The sequence below is a fragment of the Clarias gariepinus genome, chromosome 9 (genome assembly GCF_024256425.1).
Source record: "Clarias gariepinus isolate MV-2021 ecotype Netherlands chromosome 9, CGAR_prim_01v2, whole genome shotgun sequence".
Lineage (NCBI taxonomy): Eukaryota > Metazoa > Chordata > Actinopteri > Siluriformes > Clariidae > Clarias > Clarias gariepinus.
In genome coordinates, this window is record NC_071108.1 from 15,872,337 (window position 1) to 15,892,213 (window position 19,877).

At 37.3% G+C, this 19,877-nt stretch overlaps 2 protein-coding genes across 2 annotated transcripts; both read right to left on the bottom strand.

Moving 5' to 3' along the window:
- Window positions 1-4,416: 4,416 nt before the first annotated feature.
- Window positions 4,417-6,820, bottom strand: rpl10a (ribosomal protein L10a). The gene is made up of 6 exons (XM_053503132.1): window positions 6,752-6,820; window positions 6,217-6,288; window positions 5,934-6,014; window positions 5,361-5,509; window positions 4,728-4,900; window positions 4,417-4,636 (listed from the first exon to the last, which is right to left on the bottom strand). The coding sequence occupies exons 1-6, from the start codon at window positions 6,754-6,756 to the stop codon at window positions 4,466-4,468; spliced, it is 651 nt and encodes a 216-aa protein (XP_053359107.1). The 5' UTR covers window positions 6,757-6,820; the 3' UTR covers window positions 4,417-4,465.
- A 1,876-nt stretch (window positions 6,821-8,696) lies between these two features.
- fance (FA complementation group E) lies at window positions 8,697-19,775 on the bottom strand. Its single transcript, XM_053503299.1, has 10 exons — window positions 19,429-19,775; window positions 17,501-18,080; window positions 15,416-15,460; window positions 15,278-15,334; window positions 14,990-15,133; window positions 11,959-12,082; window positions 11,458-11,533; window positions 11,290-11,356; window positions 9,622-9,747; window positions 8,697-9,254 (listed from the first exon to the last, which is right to left on the bottom strand). Exons 1-10 carry the CDS (start codon window positions 19,623-19,625, stop codon window positions 9,153-9,155), a joined length of 1,518 nt encoding a protein of 505 aa, XP_053359274.1. The 5' UTR covers window positions 19,626-19,775; the 3' UTR covers window positions 8,697-9,152.
- Between the last annotated feature and the right edge of the window lie 102 nt (window positions 19,776-19,877).

Sequence of the window (19,877 nt, forward strand, 5' to 3'; positions counted from 1 at the left end):
TTCAAAAGCCACCACGCACAGTCGTATCCAGGACATGGGCTACAACTGACACATGCCTGGGCTATGGACAAACAGGACTGGATTGTTGCTCAGTGGGCCGAAGTCCTCTTTTCAGATGAAAGTAAATTTTGCATGTCATTTGGAAATTAGGGTCCCAGATTCTTGAGGATCTAAGTTGTTTGAGGTCCAGTGTAAATTAAGTTTTATTAGGTCCAAGGTCAGTGCAGCCATCTTATAGCACTTCATGCTTCCCTTTGCTGAGCAGCTTTATGAAGGTGCTGATTTCTTTTTCCAGCAGGACTTGGCACCTGTCCACACTGCCAAAAGTACTAATATCTGGTTATAACTGAGGATAAGGACTATGTTATCCCTGTGCTTGATTCCCCAGCAAACTTGCCTGACCTAAACCCCACAGGGAATCTATATCATGAAAAATAAGATGCAGGACATCAGACCCAACTTCGCAGAAGAGCTGAAAGCGGATTCAGAGCAACATGGGCTTCCATAACACCTAAGCACTGCCCCAGATCTCCTTCATGCCTCGCCACATTGCTGGAGTAATTTATGCAAAGGGAGCCCTGACCGAGTATTTTGTGCCATACATGTCCACACTTTTCAATAGTTCAACATTTCTCTGTTTAAAAGGTTTTTACTGGTCTTAAGTTGTTAGTCTTTCAGCTGCTCCTGTCAAGGGGTCCCCACGGCAGAACACTTGATTCGCACAACATCTTGCCACAGGTTTTATGCCCTTCCTGACACAACCCTGCCATTTTATCCAGGTTTGGGAGCGGCACTGTATCTAGTGGCTGGGAATTAGGCATTTGCTTGTAATCGAACCTGGGCCTTCCGCATGGCAGGTAAGAGACCTAACCCTGATTCGTCAATGCCTTTTCACTGGGCTTAAGGAATATTAATTTTTTTAAGATACTGAATTATGGGTTTTCATTAGCTGTAAGCCATAATCAATAAAATTAAAAGAAATAAACACCATAAATAATATGTGCGTCATGTTTGGATTGAATTACTGAAATAAATCAAACTTTCCAGCATTTAATCATTCATCTTTAAAAAAAATAAATAAATAAATTGACCAATTTATTATCTGTCAAGATTGTAGTCAGCTTTACGGTTATTTGTGTGTCATTTAAAGGAGAATGAGAAATAGGACTACTATGTAGAATTTAAGCATGAGCACCTCTGGCTCTGCCTCAGTAAAGTGTTTTATTATTGTGGGTTAATTACACCAAATCTTATACTGAGTCAGTGATTTTAGTTGCATTTTCATAGACATTGTTTCCTACATACACTAAATATTCTACAATATGAGAATAATGTAAAGTGAATTTTACACATTAAATGTGGCAATCCTATTTGGTGTATCCAGACTTGTATAAAAGTATGTATATTTTACTCACCACATAAGGGGATGAGTCACAGTCAAGAGATTGAGTTCTTTGCCAAAATGAAAAATAGACAGTACAGTTTAATGGCCAAAAAAGTTATCCACCTCATTTTGAACCTGAAGTTAGACATAATGAGCTTTTTTCTTATACCTGAAATACTTGTTTATATATATATATATATATATATATATATATATATATATATATATATATATGTGTATACCTGCTTATTTATACACGTATTCGACCAGCCAATTGTATGCCAGAAGCAGTGTATAAATTCAAGCGGATACAATTTAAGAGCGTCACATTAAACATCAGAATGTGGAGAAACTGACTTTTGTGACTTTTGAGTATTTCACAATCTTAAACTTACAACAATCTCTAAAGTTTACTTAGCCTGGTGTAAAAAAAACATCATGTGAGGAAGGGTATGCAGCCTAAAACACCATATTAATGAGAGACTGAAGCAGAATGACCAGACTGATCTGAGCTGGGAGGAAGACTATAGAAACTCCAATAGGCACTCTTAGATTATGTGTGATTATATGAGTTTCTGTATACTTCCAGGCAGCTCTTATAAACAAAGTGTTTCCAACCAGTGTTGCTCATTTTTGATGCCATTGTGTAAACAATGTGTGAAAATCTGCGATCTGCAGGTTTTTAACTACACAGCCTATCTAGAACCAACACCCATGGCATGATTAAAGTCACAGAGATCACATTTACCCCAATTCTTATGTTTGATGTAAAAATAAACTGTGCTCAACTAGCATTTAGCTGATTTTTCCCAACATGTCCCTAATATAGTGGACAGTGAGTTTCCTGGAAGTGTATAGTCATGGCCAAAAGCTATGAGAATGACACAAATATTGGTTTAAAAGTTTGCTTCACAAAGTTTTAAAAGTTTCACAAAGTTTGCTGCTAAATTGCTTTTAGATCTTTGTTTCAGTTGTTTCTGTAATGTACTGAAATATAATTACCAGCACTTCATATGTTTCAAAGGCTTTTATTGACAATTACATGACATTTATGCAAAGAGTCAGTATTTGCAGTGTTGGCCCTTCTTTTTCAGGACCTCTGCAATTCGACTGGGCATGCTCTCAATCAACTTCTGGGCCAAATCCTGACTGATAGCAACCCATTCTTTCATAATCACTTCTTGGAGTTTGTCAGAATTAGTGGGTTTTTGTTTGTCCACCCGCCTCTTGAGGATTGACCACAAGTTCTCAATGGGATTAAGATCTGGTGAGTTTCCCAGGCCATGGACCCAAAATTTCAACGTTTTGGTCCCCAAGCCACTTAGTTATCACTTTTGCCTTATGGCACGGTGCTCCATCGTGCTGGAAAATGCATTGTTCTTCCAACAATTTAACAACAGTTTGGTGAAGAAGTTGCTGTTGGAGGGTGTTTTGGTACCATTCTTTATTCATGGCTGTGTTTTTGGGCAAAATTGTGAGTAAGCCCACTCCCTTGGATGAGAAGCAACACCACACATGAATGGTCTCAGAATGCTTTACTGTTGGCATGATACAGGACTGATGGAAGCGCTCGCCTTTTCTTCTCCGCACAAGCCTTTTTCCAGATGCCCCAAACAATCGGAAAGAGGCTTCATCGAAGAATAGGACTTTGCCCCAGTCCTTAGCAGTCCATACTCCATACTTTCTGCAGAAGATCAATCTGTCCCTGATGGGTTTTTATTGGAGAGAAGTGGCTTCTTTGCTGCCCTTTTTGACACCAGGCCATCTTCCAAAAGTCTTCGCCTCACTGTGCCTGCAGATGCGCTCACACCTGCCTGCTGCCATTCCTGAGCAAGCTCTACACTGGTGGCACTCCGATCCCGCAGCTGAATTCTCTTTAGGAGACGATCCTGGCGCTTGCTGGACTTTATTGGACGCCCTGAAGCCTTCTTAACTAGAATTGAACCTCTTTGCTTGAAGTTCTTGATGATCCTATAAATTGTTGATTTAGGTGCAATCTTAGTAGCCACAATATCCTTGCCTGTGAAGCCATTCTTATGCAACGCAATGATGGCTGCACGCATTTCTTTGCAGATCACCATGGTTAGCAATAGAAGAACAATGATTTCAAGCATCACCCTCCTATTAACATGTCAAGTCTGCCATTCTAACCCAATCAGCCTGACATGATGATCTCCAGCCTTGTGCTCGTCAACATTCTCAAGAGTTAACAAGACGATTCCTGAAATGATTACAGCAGATCCTTTAATGACAGCAATGAAACGAAAGGTTTTTTTGGGATTGAGTTAATTTTCACGGCAAAGAAGGACTATGCAATTCATCTGATCACTCTACATAACATTCTGGAGTATATGCAAATTGCTATTATAAAAACTTAAGCAACAACTTTTTCAATTTCCAATATTTATGTAATTCTCAAAACTTTTGGCCACAACTGTACATAGTTAATTATTGTGCATGTTGTGAAAATTATGCAGATATTCTGATGGCAAAGCAAGGCCCCACTGAAGGTGAGGAGCTGCAGTCCAATATGCACAGGCATGAGTTAACATTTTCTGCTAGTTTAGTTTTGCAATAGCGCTAATCTAGCTCAACCTTTGTGTTGCTTGGCATATCAAGCTAGAATCTGAATAAATGAATGACTGAAGCACACTTGACATGTGTACCAGGTACTATAAGCATAAACTTATAAGCTTGATAAATGCTAATATTTTGATGCTACATAAACAAGTTCTTTTGGTTCGAATGGTTAATTGGAAAGATGACTACTGTACATGTCTAAAGCAAAATCATGAAAAACATGTGTTTACACCACATTTTACAGTGAAATAAAACCGAATAGGACTGCCTGTTTCACAAGTTCTCGAGTGACCTCCATGAGCCAGCTCCCATCTGAGAGATGATTTTCTTCCTCCCCCAGGTTTTTTTTTTTTTTTTTACTGTACGCTGCAGTTTCCCTCCCCAAGCGATGCTAATAGTTACAAAACCATGACTCCACAGTGCAACAAATCAAGACAAAATACAAAAAAAAGTTCTTGGATTTACTCCACATTTATTATAGAAAGGTACAGGACAGAAACTCTAATAGAGACGCTGTGGCTTTCCCATAGTGCTCTTGATGTAAAGAGCTCTGACATTCTGCCAGTTCTTCTTCAGCAGAGACACCAAGAAGTTAACAGAGAGATGAATGTTATAGACCAGCTCATCCTCAGTCATCCTTACATGTCCCACTGCCACAGCCAGACACAGCACCTAGAGTCAAGTTACAAAACTGTTAGTATACTCACATCAATTAGTTCACATTTTAATAACACTACATTTAATATTTTTACAAATAGTGTACCTTTTTCATCTGGAATTTGATTGTGGATTTGACCTCATCCACCTTGGTGTTCAGGTTCTCATTGTGGGTGAGAAGAGATGGGAACTTTCCGGCTTTGTTCAGGCCAGGACCCAGAATACGAGGGATCTGCTTAATCAGGGACTCGGAGGCCAGGAAGGCATCATATTTCTTTGCTGTGGAGTACAGGCCAGGTATAATTACTCTAACCATGAAATCTACATCTTTCTTAAGCTTCTAAAATCTCAGGTGTGCTGAAGCAGTAACACCAGGCATCAGCAGGACACTGACCATTCAATTAAATGATAGTGCAGGACAAGACATCTGTTACACACCCATGTCTTTAACATCAAAGATCAAATTCAGAGAAATTTGTGAAGTTAAATGTGGCTGTGCTGTTGCACTTAACCAATCATGGAAAATCACAATACAGAACAATACATAAAATGGGCCCAACCACATGAGCTGAGAAAGTAAAAAAAAATGCTCGTAAACACAAACTTTACAAATGGACAAATATCTTAAGACATTGCACACCCAAGGAGGTCAATAAATGCTAATGTGTGGCCAAAAAAAAAAAGGCACTGAACTTAACCATTTATTTAAACTACTTAAATATATAATTAGAAAATGTACCCAGTTTCTTGACAAGCTTCTTGTTCTTGTTGAGCTTTTTGAGTGCCTCAATGTCCATGTGTGGGATTTCAGCAGCCTTGGCTTCATCGCAATGCTGCTGGTCACCGAGTACACACACTGAGAACTTGGGACGTGGAGTGGTCTTCAGCCTGTTAAGGACAAAGTCACAAACCCACTGATACCACAAAGAGCAGCAAATACTCACGAGCCAGGTGATTTAGAACTGGAGCCTTACCCATACCATGCTGTCTGGTGTAGGGTCCGAAAGCACAGTCATAATTAAATTGTTGGCTTAGGGATGAAAGCACAAAGTGCCCAACCCAACAGCCTCCCCTCATATTTTAAGACCCAGGGTAGGGGTCCGTCTGCTTTAACAACCCCTGGGGTGTAGGCAGACTACCCAGGGCTCTTCTCCTAGCCTACCACTAAGCCTGCCTAAGTATTTTAGCTCAACTTAAAGGATGAGCATGGCTTTAAAAATGTACACAAATGTGTTCTACAACTTATTAAAGCGCTCAGGCAGGGTAAGGTGCAGGCTGAGACAAGGTTGGGTGAAACAGTAAAGGTCCGAACCTGACAGTGCCTGAGAAACGCTTGTCCTTCTGGGGATCATAGTTCTTCAAGCTGATCTGCAGCTCCACGGTTTCCAGGAACCTGAACCAGTAAGGCTGGTTAATATTCATGTAAAAAGCATAAACTCTTACAAATTATATTTATTGCATTTATAAATGTTTTTTTATTATTATATTTAAGCAATGATGCATTAAAAACATATATTTCAAAACATGCCAACAACGTTAGCATATAGCAACAAGCTAGTTGAATAGTACCAAAAGTATAACCATCAGATTCTTACTTTCTCCTTTTAGAAATGGAGCCAGCCTGGACCTCCCGAACAGCTTCGTACAACGTATCTCTTGAGACCTTGCTGGAATTAAAACAAATCTCTCACGTCAAAAATCTACATCTTGTACCGCAGGGGGGAAAACTATTTGGTTGTTTTGTCATTGGTGACTGCTAAACTACTTCATCAGACCAGTGCATGCTAATCATGCTTAAATAATGTTAAACGTAATTCTCCGCAAATCAATATAAAAACAAAATAATTGTTTAAAGTATGTAATGCAAAACTATCCTATATTGTATTCGTTGATGGTCGGATAGTAACCAGATTTCACTGGATTAAGATTCTGAGCTCAGCATCAGGGTTACGATAAGCCGGTAGTTCGCCACAAGCTTATCCTAAAAACCGAATTTTGACAATTAACTAAAACCTTTTTATCGGTACAAACAACAAAAATCATCAGAATACCATTATTCAGCCTAAACTTTAACGTTTGAAAAGTAAAGAAACCCAAATTAAACCAATTTTAACACAATTCTTACTCTACCTCATTTTAGCTCGTCTTCCCCTGCCACACAGGAACTCGAAAAAGGAAGAAGCGCAGGAAGTGACGATTAATAAAAGCGTCCGACGTTCAAAAAGGGGCTGCCGAAGCGTCCATATTTGTTGTCCAAATAAGGTCATTTATATACATATATATATATATATATATATATATATATATATATATATATATAATGTATTGTACAGATTATTCATATGTGCATTTTTTACCGTTAATAATTGATATTAATAATTAATTAATAGTTAATAATTGAGCATTTTTTAAAATACTTATATTAAATCAATTTAAGAAATCATATTTGTTGTAAATGTACAGCTTTTACCACATAGGTATTCTTTAAATTAAGTGTAAAAAATAACACTTTTTAATCGCTTGAATACACTATTTAATGAATACTGTATTTCATAGACAGAGCACATTTTAACATATAAGTAACACAAAAATTATTCACACATAATATCTTATAATCAAGTTTTACAAAGTTTAATCAAGTCATAAAGTAATTTTTAAAGTTACATTTTTAATTAGCTTTTTTCATTTAAATAAATAAATGCCTTATTTTAAATTTTAAATAATTAATAAATTTTCACATAATTAACTTCAGACATAATAGCTCAGTGCTATTATGGAGCAAAGCTACAAAGGTGGCATAAGGATGCAGTGGTTATGTTTGTCACCTCACTACTCCACGGTCTGGTCTTCTGCCAATCCATACTACTTGCCATTTTATTTATTTATATTTTCATTATTATTATTATTATTATTTGCTACTTAATGGTTTGGCGCATGCAGAGAACAAAAGGCTTGTGAATGAATATGAATATGTACTGGGAGTATAATTTGATGGGGATAATTGCCCTTCAGAATACGCTACCCCTAATTTTAACAATAATATGGCATAATGAAGTATAAAAACATGCTCCACTTAAAGTTATATTACATTTACACCTTATAGCATTTTTGATAATGAAATGCAACTTAATAATACAAAGTATCAATTCTTGCTACAGTAGCATTTAAGATAAGGCAACACAAAATGGCAGAACACTACATTTAATCTTAAGCTTATTTTATTGCCTTTTAAAAGTTTAATTGCATCCTCTCACCTTGTCCATGTGGGATTCTCCACTTGCCATTCACCTCTTTAAAGTACACTAGTAGGTGGATTAGCTAAAACAAATGATCCTTTAACATGAATGAGGCCCTTACAGAAGACTGGTGATCAGGCTCCAGATCCCCACAACCATGACCAAGATAAGGCAGTTACTAAAGGTGATTGATTGACCTACATTACCATGCAGTATATTTATAATGTAGGTACCCATATGGTACATAACTCATTGGTAGAACAGCCCATCTCATCTTTAAATAGTTTGCATATTATTAACCCTTTTCACTTGACCTTATACTGAACTAATGGCTATAGTGGCTTAGTGGTTAGCACGTTTGTGACAAATTGGGTCGGGGTTTGATTCCTGCCTTAGGTCTGTGCATGGTTTCTCCGTGCTTGGTGGGTTTCCACTGGTACTCCGATTTCCTCACACAGTCCAAAAAACTTGCAGGTTAGGCTAATTGGCATTTTTAAATTGCCACACTTCATAATGGCACTGTGGTTCCCCAAATTTTTTTTCGGGCACTTTGGTCTCCTCCTACAGTCCAAAAACAAGCAGATTAGGCTAATTGCCATTCCCAAGTTGCCCATAGTATGTGAATGATAATTGGGCATCAACCCCCTTAAGCAAAATGAATATGAAAATCTCCATGGCGATATCTCCTGATGTGCTGGATAGTGAACACATGGACTGACCAAAATACCAAAAAAAATAAAAAAAAAACTTTAAACTGCACGCATACTTTGGCCAATGCCTCCAAACCAGCCACTCTATTTGGATACATTGTAATGACCAAGCATATAAACACAAAAGTGGCTTTTCAAAACAGTTGTAATCTTTGAACACAGGATGGTCTTTATTGACAAAGAGATGGTTAAATGGTTTTCATCAGATATATAGTGTACAGAAAGAGGTTTTTAAAATCATCTGACCATTCTCATACTTCTTCCCTTATAAGGTCCATGCAATCATTCTTTTACGGATTCCCAGTGCTCACAGTCCTCCCGCACTTGCATTAGAACCTTTTTTAAGTGTTTTTTTTTTTTAATAAATGTCACACCCCACAAATGGTTTGCAAAGAGACATTTTTATAATGTATAAATTATTTCAATTACTTTATCACTTGAAATAAACAGACGTTTAGATGTAGCTAAATATTCACACCACAGTGTCATTATGAAGTATGGCTATATTGTAAAAATTACATATTAAACAAATTACAAATTACAAATTAAATATTAAATTAGACATAAAACTATACAAAAGTACAATTAATGGCAAATGCGCTTTAAAGCTGCTTGGAGGGACTTCTTCAGGAATGTCTCATTAAATGAAATACAGCAAGACAGTGTGTGCTGATATGCAGCATTCACCTAAAAGAAAAAAAAAACAGCAGAAGCAGAGAAACATTAATGTCATAATTTATAATTGTACAAAGTAATATTTCTCAAAAAAAAAAAATTGTAATAACTGAGTAATCATTCATGGTACAAAGTAATATTTCTCAAAAAAAAAAACTAATTACTGAGTAATCATTCATGTCACCATTTCTCATAATTTTTATTTAAATAAATGGAAGCAAAAATACACAGCAACATTTGTTTAACATAAAGAACAAACACAGTAATTAAAATATGTTGGTATATGACATTAAAAACAGCAAAACCTGACACCACATTTTCAGTTTAGAACACCACATTTTTAGTTTAAAGTAAATCGCTTCATTTTTATTTGACTCACATGAGACTGGAACTTTGTTAGGACAGTCAGCATCATTTTGGCAAACTTCATAGACTTGGTGAAGTGTGGAGACTGACTGCTCAGTTGATTAATGAAGAGAGAAAAAATCTCTTCATTCAGCTCAATCTTGAGAAAATGAGAAGTATCAAAGTTGGATTAAACAAATATTAAAAATTGAAAGTACTAGGCAGAAAATAAAAGACACTAACCAATCATAAAATAGTATCCAAAAAGAGTGGCTGGTAGGGAGGCATTGGCCATAGAGAGCGTGCAGTTTTTTTTGGGGGGGTGGGGGTGGGGTATTTTGGTCTGTCCATGTGTTCACTATCCAGCACATCAGGAAATATAACCATGGAGATATTTATTAATTTTACTTAAGGGGGTCAAGTTGCCAACTTGATGCCTAATTATCATTCACATACTATGGGCAACTTTGGAATGGCAATTAGCCTAACCTGCATGTTTTTGAACCGTAGGAGGGAACCAAAGTGCTCCGAATAAAAATTTGGGAACCACAGTGCCATTATGAAATGTGGCAATTTGAGAATGCCAATTAGCCTGACCTGATTGTTTTTGGACTGTGGGAGGAAATCAGAGTACCCGTGGAAACCCACCAAGCACGGAGAGGAATCCAATACCGGCAGTGGTACCATGGTAGTGGATTTAAAGTAGAAAAATCCAACCTGAATATTGGCATATCCCTATCCTTTATAATCTGTATGCATATATCCTAAACAACCATTACAGTATCACATTAGCAATAATCAGTGTTGGGGATGTTACTTTTTAAAGTAAATAATTACATTACAAAATGACTGTCATTAAAAAGTAATCAGTTACATTACAGCGTTACTTTCTGATAAAAGTAACTAGTTAAAGTACGTTTCCATTGCAGAAAATGAAAAGTCCTTTGAGATTCCTTATGCATGTTGTTTTAGTTAAGACCTTTATAACTATTCTACCATCATCAATTAGTGAAGTTTGGCCCATAATCTGTTAATTAACAGCAGGAATAACAGAGAGAGGGTGGGTTATTAGGGGCGGGGCTTGTAGAATGACTTTTACACCCACAGACACACACAAACACGAATGGAATCACTGCTGGCTCACTGATTATATAAATTGTCTAAACAACGGATAACATTTTTGAAGATATAACTAAATAACTGAGTACTTAAATGGCGGACCTAACACGTTAGATTACTCGTTATATCAAAAAAGTAATCCAAGTACACCCAACACTGGCAATAATTATTAAACTGTTAAGTAAACAGCTTGCCATGCATGGGGCCCACCAGGTAAAAAGCCCAATGCTACCCACCAAGCCACCAAACTCAAGAGATCCCAATCTGATTGAGCACTTATGCAATGTGCTTGATAACGACGACTGATTCACAAAGACTCCATTCCGCAACCCACAGCACCCAAGGAACCACAGCCCAAATCCAAGAATACTCCCAGGGGCCCACTCCCAAGGGAACAATAAGACCCTACTGCATACCTAGGTGTTTTTTAAGATTAATCCTCTTAATGTTATAGTGATTGATATATAATTAACATGTGATTTTTAATATGATATGATTTGAGTTCCAAAATAACAAATAAATATAAACATATTTAATGTGCTTCACATTGAAATTGTTCCAAAAGAAAATAAATATAGCGTACCTTTGAATCCAGCAAGTCATGGATGACTGACAACACACCCTCATTCCAGGAAGCTCTAAGTGTCATCCTAGAACGAGGTACCTTGTTATGTTATATGAGCCTATATGAAATGTTATGCAATCATCAAAAGTAAATGTCTTATGAAACCTGTTAACATCCTTGACTCACTGAAATACAAGAAGCCTGTGATGGGGTTCGAGGAAGTCTTTCACCAGCCGAGAGAGCAGTTCTGCCTGGGCACTGCCTGTGAGACAAAACCGTGATAACAAAAAAACATCATAAATTTGTGGATTTCCATCCATCAATCCGTTCGGTCCATTAGCATGAACAATGGATGGCTACAACTGCACATGACTTCATGCCATCTGTCATTATGGTAAGGCAAAGGTACTCTGCTGAGGACCTTAACCTTCTTGCAACTTCAAGCATAAACACATACATACATAAATACTTTCACTATACACTGTGGAGCAATTTGGAAACACCAATCAGGAAACAAAGCATGTTTTTTGAACTGTGAGAGAAACCAGATTACCTGGAGAAAAACCACCAAGCATGGTGAACATGCAAACTCCACACACAGATGGGAGTCAAGATTCAAACTGCAACCTTGGCACTGTGCCATCATTATATGTTTTTGGAATAAATTAAATATCCTTTTCTACAAACCCGTTTGTCCTTCTTTTAGGAGCGGTTCTATTAGAGCCTGACAGGTTGGCCTCGGGTAACGACTGCACAGAGACGTTACAGCAGTGACTAGACAGCGGGAGGGTGACTCAGTGAGGGAAAGAACCTGAGGGAGAGAGAGAGAGCACAGATTATCAAGAGATTTTTTAACATGTGGTACTGACATTATCCCTATTATCCCTAGTAATCAGTTACATTACAGCTGGAGTGACATTCACTTTGGGTCATCCGATCTCAAGTGGACAGCACATTACCAGGGCACAGTTAAAACATCTGTCATTTAAAAACTCTTAAGCAGCTTAATCCTCATTATACAGAATATAATCATATGATCTGTGTAAATCGCTTAGTATTTAAATACATTCACATTCACAGTATTACTGATGAGGTATGCATCATGGTCTTAAATAAAGAAAACCACTACAATGACATAGCATTTTATCATCAATTTTAATGTACAAGATAAATTTTCTATTCATTCTTGGATGGTAAATTGATTTTCAGTTTACCTTCACAAAGGTGATGTGTTCTATCTAAGCAAATCACAAACATCCTATTATTCAATACAAAAGCTCTCTTGGCCTCATGCAAGAGGAGATGTACTGTATAAAAATGTTTTCTTGTTTTGATCATATATACATTTTTATTACATTTTGTTTGTATGATTTATTTGTGAGATTCACCGATCTTATTTTTGCTCTTGTCTTACGAGTGGTTGAGGAAACAGGAAATTCTGCTTGTGGTTTTAAGACTGAGAACCATAAAAATGTGTCATACAGTATAATTAAATTTAAGTAATGGTATGATATAATGGGTGTATCATTTAATTCATGGGCTAAAGAGATACTAATGGTCAATTAATACAAATTAAGTTAATAAAAACCCTTGAATGTAGCAAGTGTTCTGCTTCTAAATAGCTTTAGATTGCTGTTAGATTTTAGGTCATCCAGGATTTAGGCGGAGAGCATGTTTTTAACCATCGTACAGATTTGATGAGATGCATGGATGGCTGCTGAGCTGTTCTGGATTGCCACAAGCACTAAACATAATTATATAAATTATACAGTCCCGATCAAAAGTTTAAGACCACTTGAAAAATGGCAATTTTGCATGGTTAGATCTTTACAAGGTTTCAGGTAGAATTTTTTTTTTTTTGAGCATTTAGCCAGACTGTTTTACAGCTGATCTAAATTTTAGGACCACATGCCTTTAAAAGGCCAAATCTGTGCAAAGATGTGGATTCATTATCATTTTCTGTCAGGTAGTCACACATTCTGATGGCAAAGGCAAAAAAACTCTCCCTTTTTAAACGTGGCCAGGTTGTTGAACTGCATAAGCAGGGTCTCTCACAGCGCGCCATTGCTGCTGAGGTGGGACGCAGTAAGACAGTCAATTGGAATTTCTTAAATGATCCTGAGGGTTATGGAACAAAAAGTTAGGTGGAAGACCCAAAAAAGTTTTACCAGTACTGAGCTGGAGGATCCAATTGGCTGTCCGTCAAGACACTGGACAATCCTCGACCCAAATTAAGGCCGTCACTGGTGCTGACTGCAGCCCCATAACCATCAGACGGCGTCTGAGACTGAAGAGCTTTAAAAACATAAAACGTCTTCAAAGACCTCGTCTCGTTGCACGCCACAGAACTGCTTGTTTGGACTTGCAAGAGAGCACCAAACATGGGACATTCAAAGGTGGAAGAAAGTTTTATTCTCTGATGAGAAAAAAATTTAACCTTGATGGTCCTGATGGTTTCCAACATTACTGGCATGACACCACATTTACTTTGTTAATTTCAAATCAATTTGATTTCGCTATTGCCGTGATCTCTCAAATCCCTGTGCACGATTTGCACATGGCACAACAGCTGCCCTTACATGTTGTTTAGGGGCATTCCCCATGCTAATTTCATGCTGTTGGAATATACACCTCTGATAAATCCCATTTGAGCTTACATTATTCAGCTCACATTGGTAAGAACAGATTGGGATGGTAAAAACGTTTTGTGCATCTGGCACTGACTGTTTTCTTTTAACATAAAATTAATACATAATTTAAGAGAAATTTGCTGGTATAATTATAATAGGGTAAAATTATACACAGTAATGATCTAAAAGCTGTGGTGTGATCTATTTCAAAAGTAGATTTGTTTCTACCTCCAAGTTGCTCAAATAATCACCATGGATACCACTTGTACAAACAGCTATTCAAAATCTTAAAGTAAACAAAGTAATTATGGGAATTGACTTCCTGTCTAACCAAGCACTGAATAGGCCACCTATTTTGGAAAATATGTATGGACATGCCTTCATTCTATATTTAGTATAATTTTTCATGCATGTATGTGATACAGTACATATTACACATATCTTGCTCTTATTGTTATCATATTTGGAAGTTCAAACCAAGTCCAAAGCAAGCATTGTCCAAAAATGGGTAATTATTTTTTTTAGTAAAGATTTTAAAACAAAAGATCTCATTTGTCAAGCTGAATATAAACCGATGTTTGTAAATTGTCTGTAGGAGCTTTTTACACAAAAAAAATTGCTATTCATGAAAATCACAATTTTCATATTCTACTTGCGTACTTGCAAATGTGTGTTAATTTACATATACGAGGCTTTAAATCAGATAAATCGATGATAACGATGATTAGAATGATAAACTGCATTTTTTCACACTATTTATGCTGTCCAGGTTCTGTATTTTTAGTCACACACAAATTTAATAAAACTTATGTAAAGCCCAGGCATTTCACATTAATAATGGAATTAATTTAAGAAATATTACATATGGAAATAAGTAAGAACATAAATTTATAAGTTAAGTAACATTCAGTTAAGCGGGATGGGCTCAGGAAGAGTTTAATTCCAGCCAGAATAAGTGCATAAGCATCAGTATAAGTGATAAATGACTGATAAATGATTGATCTGCTATGTCCCAAATTTATGCACATCTTTACTAAATGCATGATAAATGAGGCTCAGTGTGTATATGATGTGTGTAAAATGCACACCTTGCTGAGTAAAAGGTTCTTGATGATAACTGAGGTAGTGGAGTGGCTGAGATCTGGAGACAAAGCCAGCATGCTGCTGCAGAAATGTGGTAAACTCTGCTCAGCTGCTTCAGGCAAACACAGCATTGCACAAAACACCTCCAGCTGCACAAACACATAACTGCAATGTAATCACTATTCAATGGCACATACATTACCAGTGATTTAATCAACCAAAACCGATGGAGAAGACAGTTTCTAAACAGTTTCTATGTGTTGTGCATGTCCAGCACATCTAATAGCCCATACCTGATTTGAATCACATTCGTTCAGCACTTTAAGTGTGGTCACAGAGCTCTCATCCCACTGCAGGAAAAAAATTTAAACAATTGCCATGTTGGAATCACTAAATGGTAATATTTGACCGTAGAGAGGAATCTTTAATACCTCCATTCCAGAGTCCAACAATTCTTTTATCAAAGGAACAGCTGCCTAGAAAATAAAATCCAGAAAATGTTAATTACTTACAGTACATTACATACAGTACATTAATTACTTACAGTAACACGATATGCTTGTATGATAGTATTTAAGTAAACATAGCTATGTTAATACTAAGTTTGGAATTATAGTCAGAAATCTGTATGACTTAATATTATTGTTTTCAAACATGTCATAAGTAAAGCTACTAGTGTATCTTTTGACAACACTTCACAAGAGAATTGTCTACATTTACTGTGTAAACCAAGGCATTATTTTACATTTATACCAGTATATATAATGCTAACTTGCTGGATTCAAAACGTGGTATTGATGATAAAAAGTGTCTCACCTATGTGTAGTGTCCGTAACCTTTTAGAATTCAAATCTTTTAATAATCTTAATTGTCATTTGAAAGAAACTTGGCCAATTAAGATTTTACATGAAAAGTGTTTTATTCTTAAATGCCAATCTATTAAAAAATTGCAACATGAATTTGACATGGAGAACCACAGATTTTTTTTGGCAGAAAAATTCTTAATTTAAGCAACAATTTTTACAGGCTACAGTATATGCTTCTGAAAGCTTACACCAACTTTAGTATCAATACTAAAATAATAAAAAATATTAATAATTTGCATTTAAAATGTTTATTATTACTGTTTGAAACGAGACAGTATAACGCTGACAAATTTGTTAGGGAAGCAAGATTGGTCACTTACATATTGCATAAACTTCAGAAGTGGCTTCTTTGGCACACAATTTTTTTTATTATATGTATATTATAAAAACAATTAAATCACCACGAATAGTGTGTTTTGGCCGTAACCATTTTCACAAGCAGACAAAAGTTTCATTCCTTTTCCTTGTACTTTTTTCTGTTGAGGCTTGCAGTGGCAACTGGTTATAAAGTTCAACCCTGGCTTCTTCTCTATCCCTGTCTACAGATTCCAGCTACTCCTGGGGGATGGCCAGATGTTGCAGAGTTTAACTGAAGATGTGGCGCTGGGAAAAACTTTAAACTGAGACATTTATTAAAATATAAAATAACAGGAATTAAAAATAGAATTGTGATAAATAGAATCTGCCTTACCCCTTTTGGATCTCCCTTATTTATCTTACCAGGATGGTCACCTGCCAAGCCAGTTTGTCGTACCATATACACCAGCTTCTAACTGTGTAGGGTAAAGTCTAACAGGTGCTTACTCAATTGCTAACAAGACACGTGATGCTAGCCAAGTGCATCTTTTCAAACGGCTGCTCACGCTGCATTACAGTTCAGAATAACACAAAATTATGTCAATTACCTGACCCATATAATAATCAAATACTTTCTTTCACCAATAATCTATAAACAATAGAGATAATATTTCCAGTCCCCCATACTGGACAGCTCAGCTAACATTCTGTGCCTGTTCATGAAAACCACAAACAGGAGTAGAGACAAGACACACACTTAAACTGTGTTGTGTAAGTGAAAAGAGTGACATGCTGATCCAACACAGTAAACCTTCATTATTCCCCTGCACAAGAGGCTCTTGTATAGAATTTAGAGTTTAAACACACCGACTCTTTTACTATATTGTCCATGTTTATCAAAATACTATTTTGAAAAGTAATTTAAAAAAAATTGTTTTCAAGAAACAACTCCTTCATGGACAAAAGTGTGTACACAGTATTGCTTATAACTTTAAAACTTTATCGCTTTAATTGTAATGCTACAGTGTTCAAAACACATTCTACATAAATGTGAGGCTTCAACTTTTGTGGAAGATCCACATATAGGTGTGATGGTCAATACTCCATAAATTTTGGCAGGGTATGTCCTTGAGAAAAGTCTCAAAAGGATGCAGTTGTAAATCTAAAATAGGAAATATTTTTGATTTGCTCATTACGCTTTGCAGTAACTTCATAATTTCATGTGTTTTCTTATTATTTAAAAATAGAAAACAGAAAATAATGGAAAAAGAAAACAGATTTATGCCCAAACCCTTGACTGGTAGTATCATGTTTTCAACATGCCTTAATAATTTTTGCCCATTTCCATTTCACCTTTATATGATCTGGTAAGACACTTGAGCAATCTTCTTCTGGTGCTGGAGGTTTTACTGAAGAATCTACTTCCAGTTCTTTATCAAGCTGCATTACATCCAGGTCCTCCTGACCCACAGCCAGTCCGTCTTCAGTGTCAACTTGGGCTGCAAGGTCAGTCTTACTCCTTTTGCTATTCGGTTCATCCATCTCTCCATCCATGTGAAGGTCTGTGGTTTCACTCTTCCTCTTCTTTTGACTTGTATCTGTCTGATACTCTGTGGACAATTTATCAGTCTGATGTTCATTCAGACATACGTCCCACCCCCCTTTTTCCTGAGAACCTTTGAACCGATTACAGAGGTCTTTCAGGCTCAGTTCACATTCTCGTGTTAGGAGTGTCACTTTTTTTAAATCCTTATCCTCAATGTCTTTATAAAGCTGACTGATTAAGGCACAAACCCATGGATCTTCATCAGTGTCCTGTGACAGGCAGTGGAGCAGTGCCAGTACATGCTCTCGTGGTAAGGTGGGATGAAGATGCAGAAAACACAGCAGGTCTCGCTTGAACGTAGTGGGAAATAGGCAGACCAGTGGTTTACTGCAACATAAAAGTCACAAAGAATTTTATTCCGACAGGCTGAGAGAGAGAGAAGCAGTTTCATTCTATCCACTGACTGGTTGTTTCTACAATACCTCATACATATCACCCTGTCTTAATAGATGTTGTATTTGTTATGTTGCATCATGTTATATTTGTCTCTCATAGATTTTACTTTGATTCTCAAAAATACGGAACAAAGAATGTCCAGTATTGGTTTATACACAACAGAACAGGTCTTTTAGTTTCCAATTACAGGACTATTCCATATTTTACAAGCCTGTAGGCAACCCTAGTACTTATGCATCCACATAAAGTCATGTACCACTTGCTCGACAGTCATACAGTAAGTGATAAACTACAAGCAACACAAATAACTTTCTGCTCAGTTGTATAAACACATGATGCTCAGAAAATCTCTATTCTTTATGTTTTACAATTTGAACATGTAATTATCATACTGCTTAAAGGAATATGCTGTGATGTCATCAAGTGATTTCTGGCAACTTTAGCTACTTTTCCCTTAAACCAACTAGAAACACAGAGTATAATCAGGGGACATCAAAATGTTTTAAGGGTCTGCCCCAGGGGACAAATTCTCAGTGCACGTCGCTGCGCAATGTCGCCGCATTTAGTCGAGCTGCCTCGTCTTTTTTTCAGTCGCAGAGCTGATAGCCTCTCAGGGTCGTACCCATACACCCAAGTTTCATTGCCGGTAATGTTTCTTATTCACGGCACACAGACAGAGTTCTTGGCAGACTTTGACATGATGCTCATTCTGCTCCTGGGTCAGCAGCCTGGGGACGAACTAGGCAACAACACGACACAAGTTCAAATCACACCATGTTCCGTATAACACACCAACAATGGTACTGTAGCAATGTTGCGAATTGTTCTCTAACGAAGGTTAGAAGGTCTTCCACAATCTCTCGTTGTCTTCCAGTGATGTTCTTCCACTCTTTAAGCAGGTGTGCCACTCAAATCACCTTGAACGACTCACTGCAGCATGGCTGCAAACTTGCTCTGTTGCCAAGATATGCAGAATTTCACGTTCGCTCTTTGTGCTGTCCATGAGGAAATGATAACGCACATGGTCAGAATAGCACTAGTTGCACAGCTCCCGGTGTAAACAGGACGATGTCTTTTGGCACACTGACTTATGAAGGTCGGTGCTCCCTGTGTCTGTGTGTGCAGCCTTGTGCTGCCACCTGTAGGCGTGCTACAAAACTAGTCACAACGTTTTTTAATTCCACCTCGTATAGTCATTAATCATTAATATAAATGTTTTTTTTTTTTTTTACTGTTCGGAACTCAAACCTCATGCTGTCAGAAGTAAACGCTTACTTACGTAGTGAGTGCATGAGTGTCGTCATCCACACACGCTTCATCCTGACATAAGGCCTCCAGTAAAGCAGGTAGCGGGGAGTGTGAGTCTGCCGCTCGCTGTTTGAGGAGCGCGTGCTGAGCGCTGTGTGCTCCTCCTGCGAGTAAACACTGGACCAGCAGGCGGGAGCGGCCACCAAAACGCTGCAATAACGAGTTCATTATAAGACATACACTCCGAAGATTCTGCCTTCTTAAATGTCTAGCTCTGTGTTAATCCATTTCTATTCAGCATTCGTGAGGTATATTAGTAAGACGTGTTCAGAGCTTTAACTTTAATCCGATGTGTTACTTTGTACAGTTTTGCTTCTCTTCTTCGTCAGGTTTAGCGAGACAGTTGTAGCCCCACACTCCCCTCTAGTGTACAATATTAACTCACGTTCCACACAGCAGGTGTCAGAAGTCCCTGTCCGC